Source organism: Periplaneta americana, chromosome 14 (assembly GCF_040183065.1).
Source record: "Periplaneta americana isolate PAMFEO1 chromosome 14, P.americana_PAMFEO1_priV1, whole genome shotgun sequence".
In the NCBI taxonomy this organism is placed as follows: domain Eukaryota; kingdom Metazoa; phylum Arthropoda; class Insecta; order Blattodea; family Blattidae; genus Periplaneta; species Periplaneta americana.
In genome coordinates this window covers 88,535,802-88,562,261 of record NC_091130.1, presented here as the reverse complement: position 1 = coordinate 88,562,261, position 26,460 = coordinate 88,535,802, and the positions used below count along the sequence as shown (strand labels likewise).

Here is a 26,460-nt window from a genome sequence, read left to right as displayed (position 1 = left end):
TGAGATGGGCAGGGAATGTAGCACATATGGGCGAATCCAGAAATGCATATAGAGTGTTAATTGGGAAGCCGGAGGGAAAAAGACCTTTGGGGAGGCCAGATATAGATGGGAGGATAATATTAAAATGGATTTGAAGGAGGTGAGATATGATGCTAGAGACTGGATTAAACTTGCACAGGATAGGGACCGATGGCGGGCTTATGAGAGGGTGGCAATGAACCCGCGGGTTCGTTAAATTGGGTTATTTTACGATGCAGTATCAACATCTAGGTTATTTAGCGTCTGAATAAAATGAAGGTGATAATGCCGGTGAAATGAGTCCGGGGTCCAGAACCGAAAGTTACCCAGCATTTGCTCGTATTGGATTGAGGGAAAACCCTGGAAAAAACCTCAACCAGATAACTTGTTCCGACCAGGATTCGAACCCGGGCCACCTGGTTTCGCGGCCAGACACGCTGACCGTTACTCCACAGGTGTGGATGCGGGTTCGTTAAAAGCCATTTGTAAGTAAGAAAAATTTACTCCAGCACTGGGGATCAAATCGAGGACCTTCACCTCCACATACTGAAAGCTCTACCACTGAGCTATGCCAGGGTTTCATCCACAGCACTGGATCGAACTTATCTCCTTGGTTTTCCCTTATGGGCTATTAATCTTTGGACATATACTGAGTTGGGAGGCTTGTTGTCAACAGTTATGTACTGTTGCACATTTGAATCTATAAGGTGGGTCATTCCATACAAAATTTTTTAATTAGTAACGTCAAATCCTGGATTTTTTCAATATTCTGGTAAATGAATGTCATAATAATAGTTAAATGGCCTAATATGAACTTCATCTCACCAATGGTTAAAAGATAATGAACGGTGAAATATTCGGGGAGTTGATATGTGGACTATTGTTAGAAATATTATTAAAATAACATGCTTCATTCTATGAACGTAAAAATTGTGCCAATACAATGATGACTCTATATATTTAAACTTACTTCTGAGTTATTATGGATTTTTACTTCGAGCATGTATTAAAACTTACAGTAAAATAAAGAAATGTTAATATTTTCAAATCGAATTTTTTTTTTTACCATGCTCTATTTTTTACGGTGAGATAAACAATTTCTTAATCTATAACAAAAATTTTATGATGGGATCTCTAATACTTTGGGAAATATTAAGTAAACCAGAATTGCAAATGTTGCCATTAAGGATCAAAGTTGTGTGCATGTATTACGTCACGCGCTCATACCAGACACCCTTTCACGTGCTTAGTGATCGGTATGACAAATGCCAGATGTTGCGACATCCGCTCAACTGTACACTAATAGATTTCACGTGAGAGTTTGTTTCTTTCCTGTTATATTCAGCGCAACTTTTTCCCTTCAGTATAGATGGTGATTTTGACCTGTTCTGTCATTGTAAGTTGTAAGTGTTCAATATGCCTAAATTAAAGACGAAAAGTTGAAGTCATCTGTGGTGTTGCAACACTTTCGGACTTTAAAAACATTCGTCATAAGTCTGTAAAAGAAAAGTGACAAGCAGCATGTGTAAAAAGGTCCTGCATTTAGTGGTAGGTGAAGCTATTTGAGAATGCTTTTGCCATAAGATTTCACAAATTGAAATAATTAGTGAAGTTGCTGGGACTGAAAGTAAGGTCGACAAATCAACAAGCGAAAAAGAATGTTTACAAACAGAGGCGGGAATTCAACGATTGAAGAAGCATATGCTCCTGAACGTAAGGAACTACAAATGTACCTACAAGAAATCTATCAGAAATATTGACATCATTGTTACAGAGAAATTTAGTAGAAATTTAGTACAAGGAATGGACAACAACTGACAGGGCCAATATGATTTTAGTGAAAAGTGATTGTGTAAATTTTTTTAATAACTTCATTGGTTGGCTTAAAAAATTCAAGATACTGTACACAACTTCATTGCAAAGTCCCAAGGAAATTATTTAAAGTAGCTGAAAAATGAAATAAAGCCCGGCGAGTTCATTATCATTGGTGATTTTTCAGAGAATTACAGTTTCATTATTCAGGATGCTACAAAGGTCATCGCTGAAGTACTTCTCAAGCAACAATACACCCATCCTCAGTTTATTACAGAAATTCAGTTGGTGGTAATTTAGAGAACCTTTGTTTTTCAGTAATTTCGGAATGCTTAGTTCACGATAGTGCAACAGTTCATATTTTTGAAGGAAAATGATAAGACATCTGAAACAAAAACATACCGAAATATCTAAAATATATGATTTCAGTGATGGCACAGCTAGCGAATACAAGAACGAAAAAACTCCGTTAATCTACTCATTCATGAACATGATTTTCAAATACCTGCGGAGTGGCATTTCTTTGGAACTAGTCACGATAAAGGGCCCAGTGACAGTGTAAGGGGTACAATCAAGCGACTCGCTGAAAAGCCAGGAACTCTAATTTCAACTCCTAAAGGAATGTATGATTGGTCAAAATGCAATATATAGGGAATTATTGTGTCATTCACATCCATTGAAAAACATGAAGTAGTTACAAAATCTAAATCCTCAAAGATTTGCCGGCCTCAAGACTGTTCCCGGAACAAGAAGTGTTCACTGTGTGGTTCCGGTTAATGGAAAGTTAGCAATAAAACTCTATTCTCATTCATCAGAAGTACCGAAACTAGTTGAAATCAGATGTGTGACGCACACCGGTCGTCAACGCAGAAACGCTTCTCGCAGTGACCAGCAGCAGTGATGGCACATGGCGCAGCGACATAGTTCACCCTTTACACAGCAAGTTGTTTTAATTTATAATTTCCTTATATTTTGAAGATCGCATTATGAAAATTTGACAGCCTAATGAAAAAGGTCAGTAAATTGTCATTTACTTTTTTTATGTGAATTGAAATATTCGATTTTTCGCTGCAAAAGGGTATCTGTCGGATACAGGGGGGAGAGCCATTAATCCTTCCCATTGAAGGCTTTAAGGAACCAACCTGGACAAATACCCAATGTCCCATTCCTACCTTCCCGTGGTGCAGCTGTTAGTAAGCATCATTTTACAAGCTGAACTAAAGATAGGGGCTACTCATCAATTAGCACTGATCAGCTTGATGAGTTAATGACTGAATTTGGTATAATTTTCCTCTTTTCAATATCTAATTCCCTCTTTACCCTTTCCTATCCAGTCCTCTGACTGAACTCTTACTTTCTCCGACCCCGATGGCATTAGAGTATTCGAGGCCTAGGGGTTCATTTCCCTTTCCTTCCTCCTCTTTCTACTTTTCTGTTCCTAGTGCTGACCTGCTATGGCACTAAAATCGTCCTCCAGTGGCTTAAGGATGGGAAGCTGGTGATCAACGAGATCTCCCAGCTAGGTCCAATGGACCCGTCGACCAACAGGAGGTGTGGTCCTCCAGACATTCTGGGGGTTGTGTGTGAATGAAGTAGCCACCAAAACGTTAAAATATGGTGTTCACTTAAATCGGCTACAACTTGCCATTTAACCACTCCAATATGAAATGAGTACCATTAAGGTAAAATTATCAGGAGATAAAATAGTCCCCCAATCGGATCTCCGGGCAGGGACTACTTTAATGGTACAGAATCAACTAAACTTCCTACAATGGAATGCTGGTGGTATAACATCAGCTAAGAAGACTGAACTAGCCAATAAAATCTCAGATAATAATGTAGATATCTTCCTTATTCAAGAAGCAAACCTTACTGTTGACCAATTAAAATATTTTGATTTTAAAGGTTTTAGTATGAAACTGTTCCCCAAAGGTAGACAGATCAGTAGTGGAATTCTCGCAGGTATATCAAAGAAATTAATTTCAAATTTTCAAATCATAAAAGAAATGGATAATCAAAACAAATTAGAACTTATAAGAAATGGAAAAATCAACAACATTTCAAAATCTACAGTGCCTATAACCCACCTAATAATGCCCTTGATCTAACTTTGTTTGATATACAACCTAAAACTATTGTAATTGGTGACTTTAATGCCCACTCCCAACTTTGCGGCTACAATAACGTAAACTAACCTGGAAAAATGATCATTGACCTCCTAAATACTATAACCGCAGAACTTGTCTACAGAAAAGAAGATCCCCCTACTTTCACACATTATTCTGGTTCTGGTACAAATCCAGACTTATTCCTAGTAACATCAGATATCCATCACGAAACTAAGAAAAAAAGAAGACCCTGATCTGGCCATAGAGTCATCATTGCTTCTATCCGTCTCCACCAAAACCGAAGAAATGAACCCTACAATAACAAAACAACATGGAACTTTAAGAAAGCGAATTGGAAACTATTTACTACAGAACTACACTGACCGGCAAAAAAAACCGATCACTTGAAAAAAATACTAAAAGTAAGTTTAAATGTAAATTATGAAGTAATTCCAGAAATAACATAACTGTAATCGTACTCAATCTAAAGATTACACTTTTATAAACTTGTGACACGTAAATTCACACTTTTCACACCCATTTTGAGTCAATGATCGTTGTATGTTCATAAATCTAGACTTTTGTTGCAATTTTGTAAAATTGTTTACTTAACTTTCAGCTGAATATTTGTCCACTAAACTTCACTGAAAATGACGTTGATGCACAAAACTTAAATTCACACTAACAATAACTGAAACAAACACTCAGTATCCGGCGTGTCCCCCTCTGGCCCTAATTACAGCCGCCATTCTCTCAGGCATGGTTTCGATTAAGGTTATGATGTCTCTCTGGTCGATATTGTCCCATTCCTCTTGGAGTGCTGCCCACAAATCACCTAAGATCTCCAGAACAGGATTACGATCTCGGATACGTCTACCCAACCTATTCCAGAGATGTTCTGTAGGGTTTAGGTCGGGACTCCGAGCTGGCCAGTTGAGATGAACAATCTCCAGTGCATCAAGATACTGTGATACGCAGCGCGCTGCATGTGGACGAGCATTGTCATGCATGAATATGAAATCATCTCCAATAAATGGAGCAAAGGGCACGATGTGATCGACGAGAATCTCGATGTAGCGGTGAGCATTGAGACTACCATTCTCGACAATCACCAATTCCGTTCGGGCCTCCATGGAAATGCCGCCCCACACCATCACGGAACCTCCACCGAATGGCGTCCTTGCAGACATTGTGCACTCTGCATACCGCTCTCCAGATCGTCTCCAGACTCTTTCTCTACCATCTGGGGATTTCAGGGAGAACCTGGACTCATCAGAGAACAGCACACTGCTCCACAGTCCATTGGGCATGCTGACGGGCGAACTGAAGGCGGTCGGCTCAGTGCTCTCTGGTCAGATCTGGTCCCGTAGCAGGTCGTCGTGATTGAAAATTTTGTTCTCCAAGGCGTCGTCGAACAGTCCTCTCGCTCACATTAACACCCCGATTCCGAGCTTCAACTGCTGTGGTATGGCAGTTTCTTAGAACCTGGCTGACGAGAAATCGGTCATCCTGGGCTGAAGTCTTCCTTTTTCTGCCAGACCCAGGTCTTCTGGAGTAACTCTGTGTTTCCCGGAATCATTTCACAGCCTCTTGCACTGTGGTGTATGGTGCGCCTATGGTAGCAGCTATGTAACGGAGGCTGTGTCCGTCATCAATGTGAGCGACAGCTCTGGCAATGTCTTGGGGTGACAGAGGCATTGTCTGAACTAAACTTACTGACGAAATGGCAAACAAACCACTTTCGACAGTTGTTATTGATTTTCAGAAAGGAAAGGAAGCAATAAAGCAATAAAACCTCTTCAATTGTTTATGATGATCTACCTCACATGTTCAGCACAGAAACACACTCTTTCGTTCTTAGGCGATAAACCGAAAATTAATTGGTGTGAAAGGCATGAATTTACATGCCAAAAGTTCATAAAAGTGTAATTTTTAAATTTAGTACGATAACAGTTATGTTATTTCTGAGATCACTTCATAATTTACATTTAAACTTGACTTTTAGTATTTTTTTCAAGTGATCGATTTTTTTTGCCAGTCAGTCTAGATGAACACCTCAAGCTCAACACACCACTAATGGAAAATACAAACTCAGATAGATTGAACAAATATTTCTGTGAATCTATTCTTAAAATTGCAAAAAAGCACATTCCACAAGGCAAACCAAAAAATACACCCCATTCTGGACAGATAATCTGAATTTATTGAAACAAGATAGAGCTTATTATGTTTTATTTAACGACGCTCGCAACTGCAGAGATTATATCAGCGTTGCCGGAATTTTGTTCCGCAGGAGTTCTTTTACATGCCAGTAAATCTCCAAGATAGAGATAAAGCGAGAACCAAGCAGAACATAGCAAAACACCAGAAGATACTCAAGATTGGAGGAAGAAGACTGCCATTCTTAAAAAAGCAATCATAACAGCAAAAAATAACAGTTTCAATAAATTTATTGAAAATATTAATTACAGAACAGATAGCGCTAAAATATATAAATTTCTGAAGAATATTTCCAATACACAGGAAAATACTAGCCAACCTATTATTCATAATAATAAAACGCTAACAAATAGTAGAGATATAGCAAACGCATTTAATAAACACTACTCAAACTCTCACAGATTACATCCCAATATCAAAAAAACTGACAAATTTATCAAAAGAGAATTACATAAAAATAATAAAAACAATATTACCAGTACAAAACCTGAAACATTACATCAAAATTTTACTTCCAAAGAATTAACTATAGCTATACAAAATTTAAAAACCAAGAAATCTCCTGGCCCCGACAAACATTCATTCCGAATTTTTTAAACATCTGAGGGAAAAAGCCAAGTCTGTACTTTTATCCATTTTCAATTTATCATGGAACACCTCAATTCCTGCGGCTTGGAAAAAAAGCAATCATTGTACCAATTCACAAAAAAGGGAAACCTGCTCATGATGTTAATAGTTATCGACCAATAGCACCATTAAGCATGATAGCAAAAACCAAGGAGTCCATGATCTCCAACAGATTAACTTGGTATTTAGAAACCCAAAATCTTTTATCACCAAGACAAGCCGGCCTTCGACAACTACACTCTACCAATGAGCAAGTCCTACTGCCTCGGCCAAGAAATAAAAGATAGTTTTAACGAGAAAAAAGATACCTTGGCAATATTTATTGACTTTCAGTTAGCATATGACTCTGTTTGGAGAAATAAATTATTACTAAAACTCCAGAAATTAGCTATCGCCAGCAATATGTTCAGATGGATATCAGAATTCCTTAGTCAAAGATTCATTGCCACTAAATTCAATAACTCACTTTCTAGTTACAGGGAGACATATCGAGGTCTACCTCAGGGCGCTGTCCTCAGCACAACTTTATTCAATATTTATATAAATGACTTACCCTCCCTATTAGAGGAATCAAACAAGAAAACAGCACTATTTGCAGATGATATAGTTTTGAGGGCTTCCAGATCTTACAGACATAGAGACAAAATTCAAAATTCTGCTCTTAAAGCTCTAACTCAACTACATGAATGGAATGCATCAAATTTGATGACACTCAATTTAAGCAAAAGTAACTACCAAATATTTTCACTTGGTAAAAAAGAAAGAGAATTCAATATCCAATACCATGCCAACACCTTCCTAGGACTTATGAATCCAAATATCTTGCAGTTATTTTCGATAGTAAGTTAACATGGAGCAACCATTTGAAATACATTTCTGAAAAAGCTCGTAAAAGAGTCTCTCTTCTAAAAAGACTAGCAGGAAAGAAATGGGGATGCTCTAGGAATACTTTGAACACTACATACAAAATGTTTATACAGCCAGTACTGACATACTGCGGAGAAATTTCAATTACTTTACCTTTCATGAACGAAATAGAACATGTTCAAAACCAAGCTCTCAGACTCATTACTGCTGGAATCAAAACAACTCCAATAGATTCTATGAGATTCCTCACTAATATTAACAGCATCAAAATGACAATAGAAGAAAAATCACTGATTCAATATGAAAAACTTATCAGATTACCAGGAAACAATTGGCATTCATACAGTCCTCTCTGTAGATTGAAAACTCAAAAAAGTTTCATATCCATGGTTCAAGAATTAAAACAGAAAATCAATATCCCGGATTTAAAAGAAAACTTACAAATTAAACCAAACCCTTTAACTCTATTAAATATAGAATATGATCTAAATTTAACAGAAGAAATACTGAAATCAGAAGTAAACACTGAAATAATGAAACAATTGTCTTTAGAGACAATTAATATTAGGTACCCTCCACAAAACTGGCTTCATTTATACACAGATGATCCTTGATCTCCAGAGAAAAAGGATATGGAACAACAAGTTTTGATGGAGAAATTGTTGCAATAAGTGAAAGTCTCAGGTATCTTCTATGCCATATCAATAAATTTAAGAATGCTGTTCTATTGTCAGACTCCAAAGCAGCTATTCTATCAATAGTCTCTAAACACACACCTTCATCTCAAACAGCAGAAATAACTAAAATGCTCTCTCATTTAATATCACTCAATAAAAGAATTATATTCCAATGGATACCATCCCATTGTGGAATCATGGGAAACGAGAATGCGGATGCATTAGCAAAGAAGGGCAGCACTGCTACTTACAGACCTGTTACTAAATCTACATATTATCTGTGAAAAGATTTATTAAATCTACATACTTAGACTGCAACAAACAAAATTTGATAACACAATCCCAAGGGAAAAAATGGAACTCTTTGCATCATAATCCACAGTTAATTCCCGATTTACCACGCAAATCATCTGTAGCTGCATTTAGATTGGCAACAGGCCATGATTGTTTGACCAAGCACTTGCATAGAATTGGAATATATCAGTGCCCTAACTGCCCATTGTGCAACTCAAACCAAGAAATGGATTCGGAACACCTCAAAATCTGTGCTTCAGTGGCTGACCATGATAATATCTTTGAAAAATATTGGAGTGCAAGAGGTCAAATGACTTTATTGTCAAACGCCTGGCATTAGAAAACAACAACATATTCGATTTTAAGTAATGGCGTTTTTTTTAATATATTTTTTAATTTCTTTAACCACAATTTTCAGAGCTGTACTGAATTATAGTATCTTAATAAACTATTTTGTAAGCTATCTGACGATATCTTTTAAAAAATGTTTGTAATTATTCTTATGGTCAGAAAATACATTTAAATAGAGCTGTGCGCTCAAATAAAATATTTTAACTGCCCATTACATTTAAACGGTAGCTGTCGCAAACATAATTTTGTACATGATTAATATATAGAACATAAAGAGTTGAATGTACAATTTTTAACAAATTTGGAGATATGTTTTTCGTCATACTGTTTTGCATGGAATTACCCAGGTGACATTATTAATTTCTTAAGCCAACAGAATTCTCTGTTATGTTTATTATTTATTATTACTGGAGAAAAATTCACTGACACTGTGTAAGCCAAAAGTCCTGGATTCGATCCCCAGTGCCAGAGCGAAGTTTTCTCCATTAATAATAAATGATTTATTTGATTTTTGGGCCAACATTTTGAATGACATTACCAGTATGCTTTCCATCCTGTATCCTGTGTTTAATTGCAACATAATCTCCTCTTAATGTGAGTGAAGTAATATAAAACAATATCAATTATATACAAGCAAGGAAAAATAATGTACTGTACTGATCTTAATACATAGTGACTTTCAAGTAAGGAAAAGTAACTTGTGAGAAAGATTTGGGGGTTCAAAAATAACTGCTATGATAAACTTGCATAGATCAAATTTGTATAAAACATATAAGAGTGCAAGGCAGGGAATAATTTCATTGTTAAGTGTTCTACATTACACACCAATCAGTATGACAATACAACTATTGTATTTGTTTTTGATTCATTTTATAACACTTAATTACCATATTTAAAATACGATAAAAGTTTAAAAATTAAAACATTTTACAAACTACACTGTGTTAAAATAGTTACACAGGTAATATACCTTCATATGCATTTATGTATTGTTTTAGGTATTCCTGGTTGAACTTTATGTTATGGGATTTCTTATCTTAATTTTTGTAGAACGGTATTTATAAATCACATGACCTACATCATTATCTTAATTTTTAAACTTTTATTAAATTTTGAACTACAACAATCATGAAGCTTGATTTATTTACTAAGTACTCAGATATTTTATTTGAATATGTCATGCAGTATAAATAAATGTTTCAATATAATATATAAAAGCAGTTCATTATTTGAGACAATCATTGCTTTTTCTTGACTTCAAACTGGCAATTCATTATTGTAACAAACTTACTTCAAAGTGTTATATATTACCTGTTTTTGCAGAGGAGGAGGAGGTCAATGATAAATGTGTGCCACATTTTGTCTTTAGTTAGGCTCTCTAATGTCTTAGGATTCAGCACCAAAGCCACTGTTAGAACTTCCAATGCTTCCTTACAGACTGAAAGCCAAGTTATTAAACACTATTATTTCATACATGGTTCACATTACTACTATTGAAATTGGTACAAACTAGTGTGATAAATTCAATGTCAACCTCTAAAAAATAATATCACTTTTTTAAGAAACACTATGCTTCCAGAAGTAGTCATATGAAAATATTCTCCAATGAATTACATGTAAATTAATTTGTTAATGTAAGTAAACTATAAAATGAAAAATATATATATTTACCAGTAATACTTAATGCTAGCATACATATCTTCCAAGTTGCATGACATGACCTAGTGCAATAATGTGAGGCTTATGGAGCAATAATGTGAAACTTATTCCATAAGTCACGCCTAGAGCCCACAGATTTTTGCATTAACGATTATGAAGTCATGGATAGAAGGGAAAAGTACGTAGTTTTCTTTCTGAATATCTATGTAACATTAGCAAATATACCAATTTTCACAACAAAGATGTTTTGGAGAGAATTTAACCAATTTTTTTGAAAAAAAAAAAAAAAAAAAAGTGACATTGTACTGATATCACACAACATTATTTTTGTATTTTTGGTATTGAGAAAAGTGTTCACTCTTTCTTAGTAGCTGGAGATTAGAATTAAAAATGCGCAGTGCACTACCCAATGAAGGAATTTAACAGTTTACTTCTATTAAATTTTCTCAAAGGTCAATAGCACTTTCCTATATGAGAAGGGAGCAAGATATATTGGGATTTCCTGCTTTTAGACAAATTTTTTCCAAGTTTCAGTTGTGACAATGGGTCGTACCACAGCAGTTACAGAGCATACTAGAGCAAAGAGTTCACAAGTGAAGGCATTTTTGTATCTCTGATGAATATACTGTATTTATATGCAAATTTTGTAATGGGGAGTGTCCACACATTGTTTCAATGCTAGGGCTAAAGAACACTCAGACTAAGAGAAAAATGTGACTAAAAAGATAAGCATCGTACAAAAAACAAAAGCAAACGAAATGTGGTGTAATAGAACAAGGAAAATATAGTAGGTCAAGCGTTCCTTTCTACACAGGCTGTGTGTACATGTTTTTTCTTTACACATTACTGATTGTTTGCATGCTCCATCACAATATAGTAATACAGTATGCGCTTTTGCTTCCGTTTTTTTTACACATTTACAAAATTACATGACTACAGTTACATAACCTTAATTTAATAACCTGTACATTATTTCCTATGCAATTATTTGTAATTTCCGAAGTCTATATTATTTACAAAACACTCAAATTGCTTTACAGCCTTCTGGGCAAACTGAGAATTCCAATCAAAATATCTTTAAAAAAAAATATTTGTTTATTATTAGTGTAATATAAAGCTAAGGCTCTAAATTTAATATTCTAATGTTTTATTTTCAAAATGAAAATATTTTACAAGTTTTATGGGCATTGAATATAAGTGGTCTTGGCTGGGTAACAGGTACTCTTTTGTTTCCTTAAAGCTTGCAGCACTTACTGATAGACAGATCAGTTGTTAATATATGTTTTTCAAGGAGCTATTGTTGAGAGTCTGCACTGTTAATTCCAGAGCTCCAGGATAAAGGAACTTTTTACTATATGACTTCTGCCACTTATTTTCAGTAGTTTGGATAAATAAGAATAAAATCTTATAATTCAAGTGAATATTTTGACTTAGAAACATCACAGTTGTTTTGAAACTGGAAAAATGAAGGATATTAACTCTCCTGTAACATCCGTGACATGGAAGAAACAGCTATAAAATATTTACTGATTATGTTTTTGTGAACAAACTGGATGCCATGAGATATGCATAGCTTTCACATGAACACTATGGGAATGAATCTTTTTTTCCTTGAGACAGAGACCTTGAGTTTTGTACATTTTATTAATAAAGTGTGAAGTGAGTTCACAAATCTTGTAACATCTGTGACGGAACCTTTTCTTTATTTTCTACTATGGGAATGAATCTCTTTTTGTTTGAGACAGAGACCGTGAGTTTTGCACATTTTGTTAATAAGGTGTGAAGTGAGTTCACAAACCTTGTAACATCCGTGACTGAACCTTTTCTTTATTTTCTGCAATAATAATCAATTCTATGCAACAACTTTTTTTTCTGTAAAATTATACTGCTCTTCTAAATTGATTCTAATAATAAAATTTGACAAAAGTAATTTCATTTTCAACAATATATAGTTTGAAAATAGTAAAAATGTAACATCTGTAATAACTGGAATGGCTGTTTAGGTATTACTCAATTACAAAATTACAGTTTCTACATTTTTATAAGCTTAATTTTTTATCCTTTAAGTTACTTTTTATGCAATAACTTGTTATTTCAAAGTTTATATTATTTACAAAAGTCTGAAATTGCATTAGGTATTAGTAAATTACAGTTTCTATGAGGGTTGTTTAAACAGTTCACAGCCTAACATACAAATTAAACTGAAATTTTCTGAAACAATAGTTATTTTTCAACATAATTCCCCCTGAGATGCACAACCTTCTTCTTATGCGATAACCTCTTCATAGCCAAGTGAGTTTTGAGCTTTCGGAAAAGAAAGAGGTCTGAGGATGCGCAATCTGGTGAATAGTGGGGTGCAGCAATAACTCGAACTATAGTTCATGTAGTTTGCAATGGTGATTTTAGATGTGTGGGCAGGTGCAGTGTAGTGATGAAACAACACTTTCTTCTTGCCATACTCGGGCTCTTCTCGCGAATTTTCCTTTTAGTTGCTGCAGGAGATGTGAATGAAATTCTCCAGTTATTGTTCTTCCCTTTGATAGATAGTCAATCATGATCCCTTCAGAATCTCAGAACATGAACGCCATGACTTTCTTAGCTGATTAACAGCTTTGGTTTTCTTTGGTGGCAGAGAATCACTGTTTTTCCATTGTTTTATCTCTAACATGTAGTAGTAGATCCAGGTTTCATCAGTGGTTGCAAACCACCTAAAAAAAATCGGTGTATTTTTCTCGAATCGAGCCAAACAATCCTCAAAAATTTGACATCAGTCGTCCTTTTGTTCCAGTGTTAACAAACGCGGTACCCACCTTTCGGAAACCTTGGGCATGCCCAAGACACTGACTAAGATGTGGCCCAAGACACTAAGATGTGGCGCACCTGTTCAGTTCAGATACGTTTGATCTCACTAATTTCCAACACTTTGAGTTGATAATCAGTCAACACCATATCGTTCATTTTTTCTATAATTTCTTTATTAAATCTACATACTTAGACTTCAACAAACAAAATTTGATAACACAATCCCAAGGGAAAAATTGGAACTCTCTGCATCAAAATCCACAGTTAATTCCCGATTTACCACGAAAATCGTCTGTAGCTGCATTTAGATTGGCAACAGGCCATGATTGTTTGGCCAAACACCTGCATAGAATTGGAATATATCAGTCCCCTAACTGTCCATTGTGCAACTCAAACCAAGAAATGGATTCGGAACACCTCAAAATCTGTGCTTCAGTGGCTGGTCATGATAATATCTTTGAAAAATATTGGAGTGCAAGAGGTCAAATGACTTTATTGTCAAACGCCTGGCATTAGAAAACAACAACAACATAATTTCTTCATTATTTTGTTGCTGTTAGTAGACGTACACTGCAGGGGTGATCTTCCACACTCTTTCGACCATATTTAAATAGTAACCCTCATTTTGTCATAGTCAAAAATGCTGGAGTGGATTCCCCTAGTATAACATCCATGTCTGCTTTAATTTCTGTTGGACTCGTTTCCTTTTATACGAAATGTTTAATGACAGCACACAGCTCGATATTTTTTATTTTTGCCACTCTGTTTAGCAACAGAAAATTACGATTTTTTCGTAATGTAAAATGGCCACTAACAATGGCACCAATGTTGACACGTTTTCAATTCCATCTATGTGTCAGGACACGAACTTTTCAAATGCACCTCATATGTTACATATCCTTAATTTTCTAGCTAAGTTAGGCTATTTTCTATGCAATAATTTGCAGTTTGTTAAAGTTTATATTACTTACAAAAGATAAACTGTTTTAGGTATTACTAAATTACATTTTCTATATTTTCATAACTATTTTTTACCCTCTGTCTTAATTTCTATGCACTAATTTCTAGTTTGTCGAAGTTTATATTATTCACAAATAATTTAAACTGTTTTAGGTATTTGTCCATTAGTTCACTTTTCTCAACTGGCCACTTACCACCTGAATGAATTCTGCTTTTCTGAAGTTCTTTTTCTTGTTAAAAAATTTACACTCCCATATTATGTCGTCCACTGTGTGCGAGATTTTGTTGCAGTAGCATGTGAGGTCATCTAAGATTTTAAACCTGTGCAGATATGTACCTATTTTGCCAGGTCCTGTTAAAAATACCATCATATTGTGATTTAATGTAGTAAGTTTTGTTTTAAGTATGATTTTACACTCAGGATATATGATTTTGTGGTTTCACCTTTTGTGGTAGATTGCCACTGCATTTACCATGACAGCAGACTTCATCTATTAGAGCACTTTTCACTACACTGATCAATAGTAAGTCGTATGACACTTTGACATCATTGTTGCACGCTGTCTGTTTGTCTGCAAGTTCATTCCCATGAGCTTTGACCCATGTGAAGTGTGTTTTGTTGAAGTTCCTGCATCTTTCTTCATATTCTATCCATTAGGGTGTTGTTCTTCACGTAGTTTTTTTTAGGGAAATCTAGAGAAACTACTGATTTCTTCTAGTTTTTCCAGTGACTTCAGTATTGCGAATTGCTCTGCTTGGTTGCTTGAACATTGCTTGTGTAATTAATACCGGAGGTGATGGGATGATCCTTTGCATATGTACCGGTACATTATTATTTCAGCTTCTAATCTTGTCTCGTTTTTGCTGCCATCTGTATATACTTCTATTCTGTATTCTTTATCTTCTATTTTTTCACAGACTAGTTCTTTATCTGCAGGATTAGCCCATTTCTTATAGTTTTTAACCACGTCTAAAGTTACTATTTCTTGACTGTTTCTGTTCCATCAAGACCTTCTGTAATGTTGTAGTGCTTCGACATTTCTGGAAGTTCTATTGTTATAGAGGTGTGTGTGTGTGTGTGTGTGTGTGTGTTCGTATATGAGTGTGAACATGTTCTTTTTTTTTATCAGGTAAAAATACAGTTAGATACTATCTTACTAAATAATCCAGTGCATCAAAGTGTAAACAAATTAATTTTGACTTTTAATTTCTTTGTGGAATTTTTCCAATCATAGACCACATGTAGAGATGAAGAGGAAGGCAGAAAATAAGAAAGATGGAGAATGCTGGGTTTGCAATGACAAACCTGCCTTTGGGCAGAAAACTATGAATGACAAAATTTCAACAGTACAGCAATGCTCACAGTTAATCAGCTGAGATAAAAATATGTCCCTCGATGTGCTGAAGAAATTATTATTATTATTATTATTATTATTATTATTATTAAAACTTCCTAAAATTTGTAGGTTGCCTAAGTGTACCAAACATAACTTGATTTAATAAAAGCAAAAGACGTGATATAGTCAAACAGCAAGGTTGCATGAAGGGAAAAATTTCATATAGCAATATATTTTATAGTTTACATATTGAATAAATGATTTCGTATAATCTGTAGGGATTCTTTAATAGTCAAAACAAATAAATCAGTATATTAATTTTTAGGGATCCCAAGTGCTTTAAAGAAATTCACTACAAATTTTGGTACTGTCCCCCTTGCTCCTTTAAAATATCCTATTACTTTAATCGAGGAGATTTTGTATTCCTCTTTCAAGTAGACAATCGGATCGTGAATGGACCTTTTCTTTTTATTTACTTCTTCTGGCTGACTAGAGATGGCCTCAAATCAGATTCTGGTTCCAAAATATATGCAGTGTCCTGTGAGCATTTAATGCCAATGATGTCAAACTTTCTACTTCCACCTTTCTCAGCAATGCATGAGACTTCTTTATGGACTTATAACCCTTCTGGGAAAAGGCAGCTGCAATTTTTTATCTTATTCTATGGTGGCTCGAGTTGCCGAACAAGTCTTCTCATGGGTATGAGCCGAGAACATGTTGACGAAACAACAGATTTGCCAGGTTGCTGCGTATCTAGTACCCTAGACACAAATGCTTCTTTTCAGCAACAAAGATATAATTTCACTGCATTTTTGGATTCAGCAAACAGCTCAACCTGTTCACAAGTTGTCCTCAAAACTTTAAATACATATTACATCCATTACGAAAATTTCAAATACGGTACATTGTTGTTTATTCTATTCCCTACATGATAAAATGTTCTGATTTATCTAAGAATCAGGATGATCTATTTCAAGTGATTATTGGGTAAATAAATTCAGTCTTTTTTGGAGATGTTTCGCAAAAGAATTTGGGCCAAAAAGACTCATTTGTCCAGGACAAGAAAATACACATCTTGATTAGACACTTTTATCACTAATGATCTAAACACAGGAAAGTTCTTAATATAATAAATTCATCAAATCATTAAAGAAAATACATGTACTGGTCATATACAGATGAAAACCATACTGATATATCAATTCCTCTATCCATAAACAGTCCTATCAAGATGGGGTAGTTGGCTTAAATCTGCTGATTAATCTGCAGATATTTCAATGTTGTTCAAGCATTTTATTTTTTTCACTTCTGTAAGTATACCTGTTGCAAACTGGTTAGTAGAGATAGAATATGAGAGATTTTGTAATATAACAAAAATACAGGCTGCTTTTGTACATGAAATTTTGAATTTATGGCTAAAGTAATTTGAGATGTACATAGAAGGGTGTAAATATCCCTACCAGAGTGCTGCATTGGAGTTAAATCGCTCGCTTGAACTCGGTCGAATGTTGTACCCTCGAGTGAGATAAGATTGGTAGTGATGCGCTCGTAATAAATAGAAGCACAGTGCAAGGTCATCTCACCAACATGTCTTATCTTGTATGGAAGGCGACAGATAAGATACACATATGTTTTGCTCACACGGTAAAAATAAGGCTTTATTTTCTGCGTTTATGACAAACATCTAATGGAACATACCAAAACAGTAACATGAAGTTGTAAATGAAATAGTATGAAAAACTTCGATATACAGTTATTATTCCTAATTAATAATTATTCAATATTTGATTTACCACATATATAATGATAGGTCCATACATAGTGTTCCGCCTATATACGGCGACAATGTAGGAATGTTTTACAAAATATTATTATATAGCAATAAATTAATAACAATATTAGTACAGAGATAACGTCACAGAAAATATAATAAAACGAATAATCATGCTGCAAAACTGTTACAGACGTAAAGATTTATACACTAATAATTATTAGAGATTATTATTATTATTACTAGAAAACTTGATACATTTCTTGCATTATCGTGATTGTGTTCTCCGTTTATAATAATTACATTTACATCCAATAACATCTAACAGATATGCCAAAAACAAAATCACTCTCTCGTGTGTGTGCGTGTGCGTGTGTGTGTGTGTGTGGGGGGGGGGGGACATTTACCTACAACATTTACATTACATTTTAAAGCAAGTTTTGTAGTTGTACTATGAAGAGGTTAGTTAAACACTGCTAAGTTTTGAAATGATAAACATCTATGATGTTACTACACAGTTCATCACTGTAACAAGAACGAATGTCTAACGCTCGGCTTATACCGTCGAGGATTTATCGCTCGCAACAATTTTACCCATTATGCATGTACGCTACTTATCAGATTATGCTATGAACTACTTGGCGCTTGAGCGAAAACGTCTGATGCAGACCTCTGATCCCTAAGGTCATGTTCTATCAAAATATATAGAGTGATTAGTAGATGCAATAATTAGAGATTTCAGTTTATTTTTTAAGACAGAAATAATAAAACTTTTGAAACATGTGAATCTGCTAGTCATTGGGGGGGGGGGGGAACTGGAAAATATGAGTTACACGACTCATAATCATTGCTAACAAATTTTAATTACCAGTCCCTATTCAACCCAAAAAATGTTATCCAAATAAATTTTGAAATGTTAAGGCAGTTACCAAAAGAGTATAAAACACTAAAAGCTCTGATTTGGGTTCCAAGTGCATTTTTTGGCATGGAAAGTTTTTTCCTAAGTATACTAATATATTTGTTAGTCATAGTAGGAGGTAAATGAATGAAAGTAATGTGGTAGCTTATGCTATGCTTTTATGCTGTAAATAAAATTACAAAGCAACATAAAGCATATTTAGTTACTGACTTGGGCTTGTACAGGTATGAGATTATTTATTATTGTAATACATTCAATAAACCAATTTAAGAACACTTTTTTTTTTTTTTTGCATCTTTATCCCTAACAAAAGTCATATTGTAACTGACACTGGCATCTTAATGTAATATAAAAGATTATATATAATTTTGAAAAGACGAAATGATATTTTTGTACCTTCTGCAAACAATACAAATTAAAAACTCTTCTTCCCTTTCTTTCTTTCTTTCTGGGTTAAACTGTAATCGTCTGCTCCAATTGTCTCTCACACAAACTTACTAATATAACATTCTAAAATTTCTTCTGTTTCAACATATGAGTAAAAACGTTCCTTCAATTATACATAATTTTTTAGATAATATAATTCACTATAAAACGCGAAATATAATACTTTTATCTTCAATTTTTTCGAAGTAAATGTGAAATTCTGTTGGCTCTAGTCATGTTCAATTTTTTTTTCTCTAAAAAATTCGTCAATAATGGAAATCTAATGCATATCTTTGAATACTTCGTAATAGTACCACCAGATATGGCAAGAATAAAGGAACTGTCAAACAAAATGCTCCCTTGAGCTGCTTGAGCTGCTCCCTTCTGCATGACACTCACAAGCCCCAGATCAATCAATCTTCTTAATGTATCCAGCTGTTTGCCGACTACATAAAGTCCACTATAATCTATTCAGTTGTTGTTTTTCACGAGAAATGAGGGGTATTTTGATCAGTGTTCATTATAGATGCCTGTTGCTACTAGCCAGAGTTGGGGTGTAGTCAATATATACTGCAGGGCTGTGTCTTCTGCAACTGGTACTGATGATTTTAATTTACTTCTTTTGTGGTTTATGGATGGACAGTATAGAAGAATGTGTTCCAGATCTTCATCATGATTATTACACTACAGACAAGTAGGATTATCAGAAATGTGAAATTGGTGTAGGTACAATTGAGTGACAATGTTACCTGTCCTGGCTCTTGTTAAAAATGTTTGAATATGTCTGGGCAAGTTTTTGTACATTTTCAGGTCATTTGGTTTCTTTTGTACAAACTGTAAAATTTTTCCTTTGTCAGAAGAGAGCCAATTGTTGATCCATAGGTTTGTAAAGTGAGACTTTACTGAAGCAAAAGCATTGTATAGAGATATCACTTGAAGAGGTCTTGGTTGCAAATATGTTGCCTGTTTTGCAATATTATCGATTTTCTCGTTTCCCTCTCGTGGGTACTCACCTTGTCGTGGTGAGGGGGCTTAAACTTGCTGTTTAAGCTAACAAGTAACAAAGAGGTACCCACATGAGCTGCATTAACACCAACGCAGTCCCACTATATTTTTCATTGCTTATGATTCATGGAGTCCCTCAGTGTAAAATTCTCCAGAGGTAAAATAGTCCCTCAATCGGATCTCCGGGTAGGGACTGCACTGTGAGCCAAGCTCGACGTATCAGCGGATCATCTTGCCTGCTACATCACTGACATAGTTGGCATTGCTGGCACACCGCCGATTGCATCACATTTTTCCTTTCTATTTTGATATCTAAATTCCTATTGGCCGGCTAGGGTTTGAAACAATTGAAGGAGGGAGAACCGAGTCTTCGTTTTTACGTTTATTAGGAAAGGATTTCACTCAGGAGCTCAGTCTCAACGTGGAAGGTTGTCTCGAGAACTAGTTGATCAGTTGACTTTACTCATGGAACTCAGTCGTGATGTGCAAGGTTGTATTGGATTTATCATTGAGTAGTTAAGTCAAAATTACGAACTTATTTTGGTACTTTGTTACATTTGCTAACGATATATTTGCTGAATTGTATATGGAGAGGATTCGCTAGTGATTATGTCTTGGTTCGTGTATGAGAGATTGCGCAAGGTTTTGTAGTCGCCGCAAGTTACATCGTATTGGCACACAGTATGTTACAGATTAGGCGAAGTGGTTTTCGCGGTTTGATTTTGCGTGCATATTAGGATACGTGGATATTGTATAGATACGTCGTATTGAGCTTCCAAAATAGCCTGGCGAATTGTGGTGATTAATGAAAGGTATTTGGTTATATGGTAATAAAGTATGTAACGAAACTGCAGTCAAATTGCTTTCTTGATTGTTCTAGTACTTTGTATTCCAAATTGATTATTACTTTCTACGCGATTCGACTTATAATTCTGAGTATATTGAATTCCTGTTTGTTATTTAAATGGGTACGTGAATTCGGAGCCATTGTCGTTCTTTATCTCTCTCTCGGGTATCATGTTCATGGTGTGTTAGTACAGAGATTTATAGTACTGTATATGGAGAGAGAGAGAGAGGGAGGGGGGAGGGGAGAGTGAGTGAGAGAGTGAGAGTGAGAGTGAGTGAGAGTGAGAGAGTGAGAGAACGAGAGCGAGAGCGTGTGCGTGTGCGTGTGTAATGCTCTGGATTTAACAATGAAGTCATCATCCTTCTTGCTTCCCAATATTTTAATGGAAGGTCCACAAATGTCCTAAGAGTTTCACAATTAGCCAGGTGCTCCATCTCCATGTGCACAGTAAGCATTTAGGTGAATTCAGTACTCCAATACGATGGAGATGTTTACTGAGGCAATCATGACCAGTAATCAATCTAAACATGGCCACGGCAGATTTTCGAGGTAGATCAGGAATTAGTTTTGGATCTTTGAATGATTCTTTCCATTTTGAATTTTGATGTTTTGCCTGTTCGCTGTAACTTATTCTTTTTATGACTCGCTTTATTGATTCATATGGGAACTTGAAATTTGTTTTTAAGTTGATATAAGTTCCTTTCTTTGCTAATGTATCTGCTTTCTCGTTACCGTTCAGTCCGCAGTGGGCCGGGATCCATTGGAAGACCACTTTTTTATTTAGCATTTGAATTTGTTTTACCATGCAATGAATTTCTTTTTGTAAAGTTATCGAGTCAATATGTTGAGTCTGCTAGTTAGACTTTAGTTATAACTTTTAAAATCTAATTGGGCATTGAGTAAGAGTTTATGGAAATCACTGGGCATTGATGTTAAGTTTTATATGTTGGTTGAGATGCTGTGTGGATGTTCCAGCGTGGAATATTTTTGTAGGTCATGAACTTAATATTTTGGAATTTGTTAATTAGATTGAATTGTGACTTTGAAAATATATTGGCCATTAATGATCAAAGTATGGAAGGATCTGGACTTTATTTATTGTTTTGTTTGAGATTAGTTTAGTATATTATTTCTCTTTATTTAACTTCACATATTCATGTTTTATTCCATCAACTCATTCATGTACTTGTTATTTATTATTTGTTAATTATATTTGTTACTATAAATTCACACCGTTTATTTTGTAAAGTCTTCCACTGCGCACATCCCAATAACACAATGCACCAACAACATCTGGCGAGTAGCACCCCGGTATTGTACGCACCTCTCAACTGAGAGATGCCAAGAATCGTACTAAAGTGGTTATTCGGAACACCAAAAGTCACAAGCCCCAGATGACTGAGCTACAGAGTCAAGATAGAAGACATTCCTTCTGCACGACATGTTGATCATAATGAAGGTTCACATTTAGATGTTACTGCGTAATTTTTATATATATCTATCTATTATTTACAGCAACTTAACATTTTTCTTACAGTTTTCAAGTGAGTTTTGGAACGAGTTAAAACAATAAACAAAACAGAGTGAATTTAAATAATACAATAATGCATTATCTTGTGTATCTATTTTCTGGGTCTCTGATCATATGCAGAGTCTTGTATCTGGCTAGGACTTAGAATATTCCAGCCACTTAAAAATGAGATTCAGAATATGTACAGGCTAATACATCTCGCCCAAGGCTATTCACAATGTACTGATGCCAATTCCGAGCATCCAATATGGTCTAGCACCTCATACAACCCTCAGAAGGCTACGAGTAATGTTTCCTCACTTATATGGGTTAAAGAACATGATGATAATTGGAGCAATGAGGGGCTGATAAAATGTTCTCTGAACAAATTTATTGAAACATCTGTACCTCCGTCAAATGATGTGGCATACACTTGGCAACAATTCGCGCATTTTTAAGTCCTACTGAAAAATTAGGTACACTGTCAGTAAAGAAATACCAGTATGCTTGGCCAATTCCTTTACAGTGTAGTAACTATCTTCGTCTTAAGTACTATTCAATTGCAACCACCAATACTTGTGTGAACAGACATGTTATGTCCATTGAGATGGAGATTTAAAGCTGACATTCTTGTACATTTAAAGGTCTCTACCTATACTGCCACTATTCAATAAGGCTGGAATGAGCATACACAATGTTTCTGTCATAGTTATGTATGACAATCATATGCTTTTTTCTGCAGAGAAATGTTATTTTCACATATGAATGCAGCTGAACTTCATTAACTGTCATGTGCTCAAGATACAGAAACTGGAAGCGTAAGTGCTTGAAGACTGCTGCACCTACACCACACTTGGTGGTAATATTAAGAAGTATATGGTGCGCACTTTCAAATATACACATTTGATTTCCATTGTTGAGGAGTTTTTGGGGAGGGGGGGGAGGGATACATGCCGACTTAAGAAAATAATGACACTGGTATTACTCGTAAAAATGAGTAAATTATACTCACAACATTTTATATAATGAATGGATGGACACAAGCAATGGATGTAATAAGAATGACTTTCATGTGATGGAACTTTATGAAAGTTCATCACAACATAAAAATTAATATATTATAAAACTACATTAAAGAAAACAAAATATAAAAAATACATACCTAGAACATCCTCACCATCAGGCATTTTCGTGGCACTTTTGTCATGCATACGATGCAATTCATCTGGAGTAGCATTAAGAAGTTGCAGGTTCCCACTGCTAGCGGCCCATGCTAATCGAATAATTGCTCTTACTGTTGTTATATTTGGAAGTTCCCATGCTAGTGCCTGCACAAACATTGGTCGTGACCTTTCTCCCTCATTACCAGTAATCAAAATCTGGTAACAAAATGAAATATCAGAAATAATTTATGCAAAACAAAAATCAAATTTTAAAAGAGGTATAAGTCTAAAATACCAAATTTGTAACATTATTACGCATCTACTAATTCATTACAAGCTTTCCTACACCAGCATTTGGTATAGATGCCATAATGCTGGCATGCCTGTAAAAGCAAGCACAACAGACATGCACTGTTACAACCAAGGTCATAGCAGTACAAGCATGGAATTAACTTAAAGATCACCTGCAGTTATAAGTTTGTGTAGATTTGTTCATGTTTAATCATTATGAAAAATGGCTCACACAAAGAAGTTGTCGCATCATCATCATCATCATCATCATCATCATCATCATCATCATCATCATCATCATAGATTTGTTTGGAAAGTTTTCTGCTAAAAATGTAGTGAATATAAAAAGACATGTGGCTGGCAATATTTCCGATAGGTCCCTATTTTCCCATAAAAAATTGAATGTAATAAATTTTCTTGGCGAACCTGAGTCACAACACTAATGCCCACCATGCTATTGCTGTAATAGGCTGTTGATGCTCGTCTTGTTTTCACGACTGAGTTTCATTGTTTTAAGGGTAATACATGAAGGATCCATGAACAACTCCCATTGTTTGAAAGATATGTTAGAGCAATTTAGTGATTCAGAATTAAAGTCGAACTTTGATACAGAAATAAAGTCGAACTTTTATACAGTAAGTTGTGCATGTTTAATGTTAAATAAGGTTTTACTTATTGCATTTATTAAAAGCATGACAAGGATGGCGCTAAAATTGATAATTAACATTAAAATTATAATTTTCTTCCATTTTGTAACACAGCATAACATTTTTGCTGCCAATAGAACTACATTAAAAATGCAAACAGATGAATACTGCAGACATATAATAAGTTTCATTTCGTTGAACTATCAGATTGGCAATAGTTGAGTCCTTACTTGATTAAGCAGTGTTAAAGTTTTCAACATTAACATTTTTAAAAGTATCACAAGTTGGTTTCTAGCAATCTAATGAAAACAAAGTTTGACCTTAGTAGGCATTAACCTTATGCTTCTATACGTAGTGTAGCAGGGAGTGTAACACACAAAAGACAATGTATAGAGGTAAACTTTTAAACAATTACTTCGTCCAATCTAAATTATATTAGCAAAAATGCCAAACACATGTTCCTTTTATTTATTATACATTATTACCCCTCCCCCACCCCAAAAAAAAAAACACCCCATGGTGCTGAATTGGACAAAATGTCATTTTGGAAGGATGAAGACCTACCAGGGAAAAAGTCATCGACACATTTTATTTTGCATGTAGGTACTTTCACAAAAAAAATAAATTTGTGACATTGATGTGACAATTTTTCCAGCAGAGTTTACATCTTCATTGACTTGGACCATGAAATTCAAAGACATTTCAGGAAAGACTGGTTTTGATATTAACAATCCCTGTCTTGAACTATTGATGAGATGGTAAGTAAATTTTAAGAGACAGTGTACTGACAACCTGAAGCACAAGACAATGATGTACAATTCTCATCATCAGGAAGATTTGAATTTAAGTGTGTTATCACCTGAAAAATTTTCCTAGGAAACAGATCTGTCTTATGGTTCTGTGCAAAACATAAGCACAACACTGTCTAAAACCATATATAATTCCGATCATGCAAAGTACCCTTTCATGACGCATAAGTACTAGTGTATATGCCATTAATGGCAAGATGTCAATATTATCATCTCCTTTTTTTAAGAACCTTAATGTTTACAGGTATGTGACAATGATTTTTGGGGATGGGGGAACCAAAGTTTGTTTCTTTCCAATAGAATTATTAGTGTGTGTGCCAACCTTGACCTCTACTCACCCCAACTTAAAAGAAAGTGTATATAAAACAAAATCTCATACTCGGGAAGAAGCGAAAAATAATATGTAAAAATACTGCTTTCATTTGTCAATGGGAACTGCAGCAAGTGTACATTCATCAACATATTTCAAAAGTTATTGCAAAACAAATCTGGCAGTTTCAGCATTCTTTACACTTAGTGAATAAATGACGTTGTAATAGCTCATATTTAACAATCTTTTACATGAACAGTTTATGTTCTATGGAATTACTCATCTGAATTGTCCCACTAACTAGTGTGCAGCAGTACATACTCTAATAGCAAAATAGTAGCACAGCATATTACGAAATTCTGTTCACCGTCTACATAGTAGGATAACTGATTATACCATGAGTTATAAAGATGAAGAGACTGTCAATTCGTCATGTTGCAAGATAAGCAACAATCAACGTTAGTAATAACTTTGAGATTTTTCCCAACTTTCGTCACAACAAGTAATTAAGTTTGTACAACACTCCACATTTATTTTTTAATCCATTATTCAACAACACTGTATCAACTACTAGATTATTTAGTAGCAATGCAATTGGTGACAAAAAGATAGTATTTGATGAGCTGATACCAAAAATTAGTCATGCATCACATGATAGTTGGAGAAAATCTTGGAAATAGCCCAACCAGGTAATCAGTCAGTAAATGAGTTACTGTCTGAGCTATGCCAATACTTCACATTTACAAATGTCATATGCTACTACTGTTGCTTCATCTTATCTTTCATTCTACGGCAGTGGTTCCCAAAGTAGGGGTCGCGATGTCTTGGGTGGAGCGTGAAAAGAGCTGAGGGGGGATCGCAAGATGATTTATAAAATGAAACAAGAAATGCCTTAGTAACATGTAATATGCTGGATTTAAAAATATACACGTAAATAATGACGAACATAAAAATCAAACAATGTTTCAGAAGTTATAAAATAAACAAATAATGCAATAAATTTGCCTGTTTTTCAGAAAGTAGACACAGA

The 26,460-nt window shown here is 34.9% G+C and overlaps 1 protein-coding gene across 6 annotated transcripts in view; it reads right to left on the bottom strand.

Moving 5' to 3' along the window:
• The window catches only part of faf (ubiquitin carboxyl-terminal hydrolase-like faf), a 607,647-nt gene that overhangs the window by 355,613 nt on the left and 225,574 nt on the right, over positions 1-26,460 (bottom strand). For all 6 annotated transcript variants that reach the window (XM_069845718.1, XM_069845714.1, XM_069845717.1 and 3 more), the window contains 2 exons: positions 23,373-23,589; positions 10,286-10,412 (listed from right to left, as the gene is read on the bottom strand). In XM_069845718.1, coding sequence (XP_069701819.1) covers positions 10,286-10,412; positions 23,373-23,589 — 344 coding nt within the window. The remainder of the gene's footprint in view (positions 1-10,285; positions 10,413-23,372; positions 23,590-26,460) is intronic.